General features: G+C 45.2%; 1 protein-coding gene across 4 annotated transcripts in view; it reads left to right on the forward strand.

The window, feature by feature from the left end:
* Nucleotides 1-2,988: 2,988 nt before the first annotated feature.
* The window catches only part of si:dkey-195m11.11 (uncharacterized), a 37,258-nt gene continuing 28,036 nt past the window's right edge, over nucleotides 2,989-12,210 (forward strand). Inside the window, exons 1-3 of one of the 4 annotated variants that reach the window (XM_060920235.1) lie at nucleotides 2,989-3,279; nucleotides 6,396-6,452; nucleotides 9,293-9,598. In XM_060920235.1, the coding sequence (XP_060776218.1) occupies nucleotides 9,367-9,598 (232 nt within the window). In that variant the 5' untranslated portion in view covers nucleotides 2,989-3,279; nucleotides 6,396-6,452; nucleotides 9,293-9,366. Of the gene's footprint in view, nucleotides 3,280-5,670; nucleotides 6,147-6,395; nucleotides 6,453-9,292; nucleotides 9,599-12,210 lie in introns of those variants that run through there. The other 3 variants (XM_060920234.1, XM_060920233.1, XM_060920236.1) reach the window with 3 other exon arrangements.

The following is a 12,210-nucleotide window of genomic DNA, read 5'->3' on the forward strand; positions in this document are numbered from 1 at the left end:
AAGACCTGTTATTAAATGTGTATAGAGACATTACAAAGCAAAATAAAGTGTGGAAGGACGTAGCAGAGATGGTTGGTGTCTCTGGTGAGGGTATGTAGCTTGTACAAAGCTGAGCATGTCGCATAAATCAAAGAACGATTTTCACACTGATTAGTGTCTTCTTGAATTTCTGCTTAACGAGTTAGAAGTTGCATTAAAAGGAAAAGAGGAAGCGCAAAGATGAGATTTATGGATGTGGTGAAGATATGGAGGACAGGAGGAGATGGAGGGATATTATCTGCTGTGGCAGCCCCTAATGGGAACAGCCAGAAGAAGAAGAAGCAGAAGAAGTTAGGAGCTACTTCTGTTTCTCATTGGAAGTATAAAAAAAACCTGCTAATGTGAACGTAGCATTAATGCACATCACTCCTGTAGTTACATTACAGACATTTAGCAGACACTTTTAATATCCAGAGTGATGTATACAACACCCAGAGCAGCCTGGGGAGCAGCTGGGGGTTCAGTGCCTTGCTTAAGGGCACTTCAGCCATTCCTGCTGGTCCAGGGAATCAAACCAGCAACATCTTGTTCCCAAAGCTGCTTCTCTAACCATTAGGCCATGGATTCCCCCACGAGTTCTTCTCACTTCCCCTTCATCTTATGTTGAAACGCATCTATCCTGATGGGCGTGGAGGATGAAACTTGTGTAAATCTCATGCTCTGGCCTTTACACTCACCACATCTCAACTATACAGGACATTTTAGAGCAACGTCAGGCAATGATCATCATCATCATCACATCATCATCTTTCTCCTCCTCCTCCTCCTCATCATCATCATCATCATCACCACAAAACCAGCTGAGACCAGTCTTTTAGGAGAACGGTTCTTCACACCATTACAGTTCCACAGAGATGAAGGATCTACACCAAGGAGCACTGAAACCCTTCTGGAGCCTCATCGTGCCCTAAACATGGCAGAACCACATGTCATATTGTTTTTTTTCCCTTTAATTTGTCCCCCATCTATAACAACACAATGATACTATAGTGAGAGACAGAAGGTGAAAAGAGTGGAGAAGTTGAAACAGGTAAACTCAGTGTAAAATTAAATCACACATTAACTTTGTAGACAAAGAACATCACCTGTCAGCTCATCGGGCCAATGGGTGATGAATTTATCCCATCATGTGTTGTCCGGCATTGTCCACATTTCATGAAAATCGCTTCTTCTCTCTTAATTCTTCACCGATTTTTATTCTTTTTGGTAGGAAGGTAGGTCTGCCTGGGGTGCATATAGCTTCTACCCAAATTTGCATAATTACAATTATTAATGAAGTTATGGACTAATTAAGCCTTAATGAGCAGTTCAACAAAAATAGCTTCTTCTTGGTCAATTCCTTGACATTTTGGATTCTTTCTGGTAAATAAGTCGGTATTCCCTAGGGTGGATATCACTTCTATATACAGCTTGTATATAGTGTATATAGCTTGCAACATTTATTGCGCAAGGTGGCCCACTAGACAGGGCCGGAGTGAGCTACGCCATCATTAACGGTCTCATTTGTGCCCTTTGTATACTACTTGAGAGCATACATATACCATTTTTTGACCTATAAAGGTACACATAGTTACCTTGAGGTCCAAAAATGAGCCTTAGGGCGGCATGGTGGTATAGTGGTTAGCACAGTCACCTCACAGCAAGAAGGTTCTGGGTTCGAACCTTTCTGTGTGGAGTTTGCATGTTCTCCCCGTGTCTGCGTGGGTTTCCTCTGTGTGCTCCGGTTTCCCCCACAGTCCAAAGACATGCAGTTAGGTTGACGTGGGGCGGCCTTGGGCTGAGGTGCCCTTGAGCGAGGTACCGAACCCCTGACTGCTCCCCGGGCGCTCTGGTGTGGCTGCCCACTGCTCTGGGTGTGTGTGTGTGTGTGTTCACTGCTTCAGATGGGTTAAATGCAGAGGATGAATTTCACTGTGCTTGAAAGTGTGCATGTGACAATAAAAGTTTCTTTTTCTATATTAGTGTAGATTATACCTTGGGGGACATAAAGGGACTTGTACTGTACCCCTATTCCTGACAGTGTGTCAGGAATACACCTTGAATGCACAGATTTTATGTTGTGTTTATTAGACAAGCACTTTAAATGCTTATTTTGGTCATTTAAATACAACACATCTCATCTCATTATCTGTAGCCGCTTTATCCTGTTCTACAGGGTCGCAGGCGAGCTGGATCCTATCCCAGCTGACTACGGGCGAAAGGCGGGGTTCACCCTGGACAAGTCGCCAGGTCATCACAGGGCTGACACATAGACACAGACAACCATTCACACTCACATTCACACCTATGCTCAATTTAGAGTCACCAGTTAACCTAACCTGCATGTCTTTGGACTGTGGGGGAAACCGGAGCACCCGGAGGAAACCCACGCGGACACGGGGAGAACATGCAAACTCCACACAGAAAGGCCCTCGCCGGCCACGGGGCTCGAACCCGGACCTTCTTGCTGTGAGGTGACAGTGCTAACCACTGTGCCGCCCTGCAACACATTACAGATGTAATAAGTCATTATGTGAAGTTACTCATGATCTGAGCCGTCATTTTATGAGATTCTTTTTGACTCGTACTCAAGTCGTTATTCTGATGAGTACTTTTACGTCTACTTGAGTCCTTATTATTATTATTATTATTATTATTATTATTATTATTATTATGAAGTAACAGTACTTTTACTCGAGTACAGTTTTTCTTTACTCTCCCCACCTCTGACTGTTATGACTAAAGCACAGACATACAGGAGACACATCTCTCCTGCCAAAACAGTTTGACTGTAGAATTAACTGAATATCTGCATTTGTTCCAGGATGTGAGCTTACATTTATAATTGTTGTGAAAAAAAAAACATTTAATGACTGTTTTTTTTAGGCCATTGACATATTTATATAACCTTATAAAGTGACTTCATAGCCATTTGTATTTCCTGTTAGAGAATAGAAGAATGGACCCTTTTCACGTGACGTCACGACAAACGCGGCCGCTACTTTGGACATGTAGGTGTACTGCCAGTAGTTTACACAGCCAGCATTGAGGAACGGCAGCAAAGAAAGTTTTTACTTTCAGCAAGACTTCCATCATGCCACTATATTGTTGTGCACCTGGATGTAGTAACATCAACACACAAGGCAAGGGTTATCATTTTATCGGACCCCGACGGAGAAGATGGATAGCGGCCATAAACAGGACAGATTGGCAGCCCTCCCTCGGCATACCAGCGCTTGTGCAGTGACCACTTTGTTGGAGGTAAGACGAATAAAATTAGCCAGAAAAGGCATTACATTGCTGTTAACATTCTGTGGCGGCGAGTGTGTAACCAAATAGGCTAAAATAACCCATTGTAACCTCTCTGTTCTTCTGTAGTAGCTATTAGCTAGCGTTGTGTTCCTTTGCTGTTGGTAGACTGTAGGACAGATCAGAGGCAGTGTCCTACAAACAGCGCTTCATTTGAGGTGGAGCAAGTCGGAGCGCGCTCCGGAACCTCGGCCGTTGGTTCCGGCAGCTATTTACACTGGATCCAGTGATCCGACACCTCTCTTGACTATGTAACAACAACAACAAAAAAAACAAATAATTAAATAAAAAAATGCAAGTTTATTTAGTGTTAATGTCTGATTTTGATATCTGTCTTGTTGGTGATTTCTCTCATGAAACGACATCCACAAAATATCTGCAGATGAACTTAATTTGCAGTGTTATTACAAAACATGCCCAGAAGCGCAGCGCCGCGCCCCCCTCCCCTCCCGCCCCCTTTTTTCCCGCACCGGAGCCGCTCATCCTCTGCGCTCCGGGACCTCCCACTTTACAAATTAAGCGCTGCCTACAAATAAGTGTTCAAAACAAGAGGAGCATGTATTTGTCTCTTAAATCCAGGCCGTTCCCTGTAATCTGTCACAACGGTTGGAGAAAGTAATGGCAAATAGTGAGTGCACAAACCATAGAAGGGAAACTGTACACAGCGCCAGGGCAGTGTGATGGTAAACGTCGTTCTCTAAGGCCGAATCCCATTTCACCCCTTGGCCCTTCCCCTCCATTTTGCGCGTTCACGTGAAGGGGTAGGGGTATCCCAATCCCAGTTAACGCGGAGGGGTAGGGGAAGGGGTAGGGCTTCTGTACCCCTCCAAACGGAGATTTTCCTGGAGCTGACTCCGAACGAAGGGGTTTGAGTGATTTCCCACAATGCCATGCGGATTTCAGCAAGATTTCATGCGGATTTCAGAAAGATGGCGGTTCCCGCGGCGAAAGATTGTCATAAATGTATTTTCTCCATTATTTACGTGTTTTAAGTTGTTATCCAGAGGAAACACGCCGCTTGATTCGCTTTCGAGCTGAGAATGAGCAGCGATTTCTGAAATCCAAGCTGCTGCTAAAAAGCTTTGGGAGTGAGTATTGTTTTCGGTTGCTTTACTGCGTACGTTTTGTTCTGTTATTCTCGCTTTTATTGTTTACATGAGTGTTCTGACACCTCATTCTGTCGGATGTGGTGCACAAAGCGCCAAAGATATCCCATTCAGTGGTGTTAGTTAACAAATTACACCCTGCCAGCAGAGATTTCTGGTTCTGCCTCTGGCTCTGACTGTAGCGGCTGGTCGCAGCCAATGACGCATTTGGTCGCGTTTTGCTAACGTAAACGCTGACGGAGGTACGTGATGACGTATGCGATCGTTGAAGGGCTATCCCAATACGTAAGGGTTGAATTTCAAGCCCTATCCCTTGTAGCTCAGTTTCAAGGGGAAGGGCCAAGGGGAAGGGGAAGGGGGAGGGGTAGGGGTAGAAATTAGAATTGGGATTGGGCCTGCTAACCTCAATTTTTGAAAATACCTCTCCCTCTGCTCGCCCTGTAAATGCCCTACGTCGCTGGATAGCGAAGGTGTTTTCTGCATCTCGCTCCTTTTTCTTGTATGTTCTCCGTTTGTCGCCTTCCTCGCATTCAAACTGATTCGAGCCGAAGTCCGCTACATGTCCAAAATGGTGGTCGCGTTTACGAAGGTCACGTGACTTAAAAGGGTCTTAGGGTCCGCTGGAATCGGCAACGGCCAAGGAGTCCAGCGATACCAAGTTCTTTAAAATCGGACCAACGGTTCAAAAGTTACAAACAGAAATGAACCAGCGACCTAGAGCTGCGGGCGCAATTTTGATTGGCCGCCACGGCCCCACGCTTACGAAATTCTGAACACCGGGTAATTGTATTGTGCAGCTGAGTCCAAAGGTGTCATCTACCAAGTTTGGGAGAAATGGGTAAAAAATTGAGGGGGGAGAAGCATTTTAAGTGATTTTCACAAAATGCAAAATTGCGGAAAACTTTCCAGTGTTGAAAATGTTGTCAGAGGGTGCGCTGGATTCGTCTTGGCCCAAGGAGTCCAGGGATACCAAGTTTGCAAAAATCGGACCAACGGTTCAAAAGTTACAAGCAGAAACGTACCGGCGACCTGCGCCCGCGAGTTTGAGCGCTAGAGAGTTTAAGGCGGTGACTTGAAACTTGCTGAGATGAACCAACTCCCCAGTGTTGAATTAACACCCAGAGTATTTATATATGTCTAATTGGTCACAACTTAACTCTGAAAGTGTTGAATTAACACTTTCAGAGTTAATTTGTGACCAGTTGGACATATATAAATACTCTGGGTGTTAATTCAACACTGGGGATTTTGCTGTGCAATTGTACAATAAATTTAGTTAATCACAGGAAAGCAAAGCTGCTGCGTACATGCGCGCTGCCACTCTTGGGCACTTCAGCCCAAGGCCGTCCAATGTTAACCTAACCTGCATGTCTTTGGACTGTGGGGGAAACCGGAGCACCCGGAGGAAACCCATGTGGACACGGGGAGAACATGAAAACTCCACACAGAAAGGCCCTCGCCGGCCACGGGGCTCGAACCCGGACCTTCTTGCTGTGAGGCGACAGTTAACATGAACACAGTATACCGGTATTTAAATGTCAAAAACTGTCAAGTTCCACAAACCTGAGAACATCCTGTGTGGTCAACGGACTTTCACCAGAGGGAAATTCCAGGGTTGACACAAGCTCATGTGCTGCAATCTTCTTTAACGCTTTTACCGTCTCACATTTTCAACTACTGCAGCAGGCAAAATGACTCTCCACCAGTTCACAGGTAAATTTCCAGCTTTTTAAAAACATGTCCAGTCTAAGGGTTAGGACTAGATATTAGTTTAATTAGGAATTATTGCCATTTTTAAAATTATGGTATTAAAAATGATTTTTAAAAAAATACATGCACAGTATGGTGATGCTTACTGTTTTGTGCCAGATGAAAACACAAACTTTTTCCTTTTGATATCATGCTAAAAGATCGAGTGTTTGTTCATGTGTGTGAAAGTTCAGTCTTTCTCTCACTTCCTAGTTCGGTGTTCTGTGCTGTGTTTGGTGGTGTTTGCTGTTCGGCTGGCTGAGTCTCAGGGTAAGTCAAACATCACAGAGCCTTCGAAACTACTTTTGTATGTAAAAGAACCATAGTGTTGAGTTAACCCTTCGTATAAAATCTGACTCTGTAAGAAATGGTTTTATTCTCAGCTTTACTTGCTTTTTTTTTTTGGTTAAAGAATTTTTTTTAAAACCAACACCTACACTGAAAAATACTACATTTTTATTAGAGATGTGAATCACAATCACAATCCACTGGAAGAATCAAAGTTCTTCCAGCATTTACTACAGATTTTAATTTTACAATCATTTAATAATTTTAATAAAAATATGTCAGATTAAAGCACTTGAATTCTGGATTCTGATTGGGCAGAAGGTGTTGATTAGTTTCCTGTAACAGCAGCTCTGACGGTAGTGCAGGTTTATATTAATGCACTCGCTCTGATACATTATTGTTTGCAACCACGAGACTAAAACTGCTTGCATCATTGAGCGCCGCCATGTTGAAGGATATACAATCAAACAATATGGCATCTGTAAACAGCGTTCCAAGCAAGAACACAACTCATTTGACTTATTTTAACTCACTGGAAGGTAAAGAGGAGTTACATTTAGAAGCTTGTAGTCATTTCTCAGATCTATTTTTAAAACAATCATTTTGACTGCTTCAAACGATAGGTCTCTAAAACACTATATAATATAATTAGTGATAAACGAGCCCTCACCGGGTGACGAGGCTGCAGGATTTGAGGTAGTGTATTGACATGAATCTTGTTCAATTGATTCTGTGATCATTTGGGAAGATTCTTCAATAATTTTGCATTTCTTTCTGCACTCCGTAAGCCGAGCATTTCGAGCTACTGCTTTAGTACCATCTTTGATTTTGTTGTGGCCTGTATTTTGTGTTGAAGCCCAGTCTGGATCCGTAAACTTGTAGAGGTCAGCTGGTTTCCCTAATGGACAGAAAAAGCAAAATAAAAGCAGCAGCATCAAAAATTACATACAGCTGTTTTTAAAATGAAATAATTGTAGTAGCCTTTGATTGTCGGCTCACGTTCGATGATTTTGGCGAGTTTCTGTACGACCAGGCTTTTAAACGATCCAGTATTTTTTATATATTGCGATTTTTCATTAATAACTCATTTGTAGCACTTACCGTTGATTAAAATGTTCACTGCAGACTCGTGTGGTTTTTGCTTCCTCATCACTGAGATCAGCTCAGTTTATGTTGGACAGTCAGTGACGTCTACGCTCCGTGGACAGTTCTCTTGTTTTTTCTCCTTGATTATTTATAATTGCTGGAATTCTAAAGAACTTGTAAGTCCCCTTGTCTCAAATAGAGTTGCACCCACATCCACTTACAGCACAAAGAGTCTGCATAGTGAAGAAACTAAAGGAATTCTTGAGCATAACAACCTCTCGGGTATATCTTCTGTAGTAAATGTGCGCTGTGTGAGTTTGTGTATATCCTCCAATGGAGCACTTGCATGTGACGTCACAGCCGATCCAGATTGTGACAGACGCCATCGTGTCGGTCAAACGCCATATTCCGCCTTCTACTTCTACTTCTGGTTCTACTTCTGCTTTTACTTCTACCTTTTCTTCTGGAAAACCCTACTATATACAATTCTACTACAACGGCTGCGGCTACAAGCTCTCCCTACCTGTGCACGGTTTTTATGTTTTTTGTGTGTATTTTTGCGTGTTGTTCGTCCGTACCGGACTTCAATATCCACTACAACCGTATGGACTTACTGGACATTGGTTTCCAGCAGAAAATGACGGTTTGTAGCGATTTCCATCGCATGCACAACATTCCGGACGAGAAAAAAAAAAAAACATTCCGGACGAGATAGCGAGACCAGCGGGGTCTCCGTGGATTGTTATCGGAAGCAAAGCAAAGGAGGCGGCGCCGGGAGCCAAAGCAAAAGCGAGGCTGTAGAGCCGGCCTGTTGACTAAGCTCAGAAAACAGCCACTCAAATCTCCACTGCCAAGCCTCTACCTCTCCAACGCCAGATCCATGTAAACAACACGGACGATTTGGAATTACCTTATTCTATTCTATAATCGGCTGGTCAGTGCTATACTCAATACTTAAGTGACTTACCCATCCAGTGAGGATTCTTGTTTACAAGATGCCACATCTGAGTCGCTGACAAATCCTGAATTTCTGTAGAGATAACTGTCCAGAGATTTATAAGCATGCAGTGCTTCACCACTGAATAGCAAGGGAAAGTTAATGAGGTAATTATACACGTCCGGGTATTCCGCTGGCAGTTCAAAATCCGGTCGTGAAAACTCCGTCCGGTAAGCCATAAGGGTCACAAATCTGTAGATCGTTTATTTTAGACATATATCTAGTTATCTGTTCATTAGAAAAATGAGCCGTGTAGTCCGTCGGTTGAAATTGATCCATTCTGTACACGAGTGCAGCAGTGTTCAGCGGTGTTTTTGACCGACAAGATGGCGGTTGTGTACTTTCCGGTCACGTGACTGCAAGATCTCTATATGGCCCACTTCCGGTTCGAAACCTTATGCATAATTAGCTATGATGTCATGTGCAAACGATGAATAATAAAAGCTCATTCACAGGTGCCTGTACGTATAACTTTAAGTTTTCCAACCAACATGGAATGAAGTACATGGACACACATCTGTCAAAGGGTCTACCTGTACTTTATGATTTTTAAATAAAAATTACATTTCATGTTTTTGTACTTCAGCATATAAAAAGGTTTACAGTGTGAGGAAACCTTTGTGTCTTCTGTTGATTTGTGTTTATGTTGATTCCAGTTCAAGCATTAAAAAGAAGCAGAAATGACAATAGATTAAGAGAACAGTTTTCTTTTCATCTCTCTCTCCGTCTTCTCTTTCAGAACTTCTCCCAGCTCCAAGTCTTTCATTTGATAAAGTGAACCAGAGTGCCATTAAGCTGTACTCGCGCATAAACATGGTCTGCACAGTTCCATACAGCGCCAGGAAGCCTGTAGAGGTGCTCCTGTCTCAAGCTGATGCCACAAACAATTCGTTGCCCTTGTTGTCCTATAAACTTCAAACATCACTTCCAGTGATCTTCACGGTCTCAGTGCAGCCTGAATTTGAGACGGCTTTCGTCTGCTGGTACAGAAATATGTGGACCAAAGCACAGTCTGAGTTCAGCAAACCCATCAACTTAGTCATATGTGAGTATTGAGCATGATATAGGGAAGGTCTATGTGAGTGACTCAGAGGGGCCTCGACATAAATGTTGGCAGAGAAGTTAGTTGGAAAATTGTTCAGAAAAGAAAATACCACACATGCCACATAAAACAAGGGAAATTGGCTCTTCATCTTGTTGTCAGGGCAGAAAATTCCAAAAGCAGGTGCTCATTTGGACTGTTTGCAGGTTAAAACGCTTTTGCTTTGAGGTATGTAAAAAATCTACAGATACACCGAAGCACATCAGTGTCAGCAAGCCGGAAAAAAGCAGGAAGTGACCCAATAGCCTGGACTCATTACACTAGGCCACTAGGGCTCTCAAAACAATCTCATAATTAAAAAGGTAGGAACCACAACACATCCAATAAGTGAATGATTCTGCACTCCATCCATCCACTATCTGTAGTCGCTTATCCTGTTCTACAGGGTCGCAGGCGAGCTGGAGCCTATCCCAGCTGACTATGGGCGAGAGGCGGGGTTCACCCTGGACAAGTCGCCAGGTTATCGCAGGGCTGACACATAGAGACAAACAACCATTCACACCTACAGTCAATTTAGACCCACCAATTAGCCTAACCTGCATGTCTTTGGACTGTGGGGGAAACCGGAGCACCCGGAGGAAACCCATGCAGATACAGGGAGAACATGCAAACTCCGCACAGAAAGGTGTTAGGGTTTTGCTGGGATTCGAACCTGGTTCGTTGGTGTGATGATCCAGCAAACCCCCACTAGGCCACCAGGGGAATGACTCAAATGCAGAGGCGTGAGGCGGAAGTAGAAAAAGTAACAAAAGGTTTATTTATACTATGTACACTATATACAATCCAAGGCAAAACAAAAAAAACAAAAACAAAGAGTATAATTCAAAAAGAAAAAGGCAAAAATGCAAAAGCTCAGAAGATCCACAAAACACAGTACAAAGGAAACTGGAGATAAACATAACAGCACAAAGACTCCGTGACAAGAGGACTGAACTCAGGGGTATAAATACACAAACTAATTAAGGACACAGGTTAAGATAATTAGGACTAACAGGCAATTAACAAAAAAAAACACAAAACACAGGAACAGTGGCGGCCTCTAGAGGCCAAAATAAATATGACACAAAAAGGAAATAACAGCGGCCTCTAGAGGCCAAAACAGTCCAAGTCCTAACAGGACCCCCCCCCTCTAGGAGCGTCTCCTGACGTTCCCAGGGCGATCCGGATGGGCCGAATGGAAGTCCCGACACAGTTCTTTATCCAGGACATCCCGAGCAGGAACCCAGCAGCGCTCCTCAGGACCATAGCCCTCCCAGTCCACCAGATATTGCAACCCGCCGCGGACCCGGCGGGAGTCAAGCAGGCGATGCACAGTGAACACAGTCTGCCCCTGGAAGATGCGGGGGGGGGTGGGGGGTTCCTAGGGGCAGGGGCATACGTAGACGTCAGTACAGGCCGCAACAGGGAAACATGGAAAGTGGGGTTGATCCTCAGAGTCCGGGGCAACTGGAGCCGGTAGGAGACAGGGTTCACCCTGCGCACCACCTTGAAGGGGCCAATGTAGCGAGGAGCAAGCTTGCGGTTCTCCACCCACAGCGGAAGGTCCTTAGTGGACAGCCAAACCCGCTGCCCAGGGCGGAAAGTGTGTGCAGGTCTTCTATGGCGGTTGGCCTGAGTCTGGTTGGTTCTGGAGGTCTGTATGAGGGTCTTCCTGACCTTGCTCCAGGTCTTGCGACACCGTCTCACATATTGGTTGACCGAGGGCACCCCCGCGTCCTCCTCCTGGTCCGGGAACAGAGGTGGCTGGAACCCGAATTGGCACTGGAATGGCGACAGCTTGGTGGCCGATGACTGCAGGGTGTTGTGGGCGTACTCTGCCCATGGCAGCCAGGTGCTCCATGATGTCGGGTTATCCATAGCCAGGCCTCGCAGGGTGGTTTCCAGGTCCTGGTTGAGCCTCTCCGTCTGACCATTGGACTGTGGGTGAAACCCAGAGGAGAGGCTGGCAGTGGCTCCGATGACCTTGCAGAACCCGTGCCACACTCGGGAGGAGAACTGGGGCCCTCGGTCTGAGACGATGTCCTGTGGAAGACCAAAGACTCGGAAGACATGATTAAATATAAGTTTTGCTGTTTCAAGAGCAGAGGGGAGTTTGCACAGAGGTATGAAGCGGCAGGCCTTGGAGAATCTGTCAACAATGACCAAAATGACCATGTTACCTTGTGACTCAGGGAGACCCGTGATGAAGTCGACTGCCACGTGGGACCAGGGACGCCGGGGAATGGTCAGAGGATGCAGGAGACCCTGGGGACGCTGTCGTGGGTTCTTGGTTCTGGTGCAAACCTCACAGGACAGGACAAATGACCTTACTTCCTGCTCCATGTTAGGCCACCAGAAGCGTCTTTTCAGGAAGTCCAGGGTCCTCCGAGCTCCCGGGTGGGCGGTGAGAGGGGAAGAGTGACCCCACTGGAGAACCTTGGCCCGGGCTTGATGTGGGACGTACAAGAGGCCCGGTGGCCCCGTCCCAGGACCGGGGTCCTGGCGTTGGGCTCGTCGAACAGCCTCCTCAATACCCCAGCGGACAGGGGCCACAATCCGGGACACCGGGATAATAG

Source organism: Neoarius graeffei, chromosome 4, assembly GCF_027579695.1.
Source record: "Neoarius graeffei isolate fNeoGra1 chromosome 4, fNeoGra1.pri, whole genome shotgun sequence".
Lineage (NCBI taxonomy): Eukaryota > Metazoa > Chordata > Actinopteri > Siluriformes > Ariidae > Neoarius > Neoarius graeffei.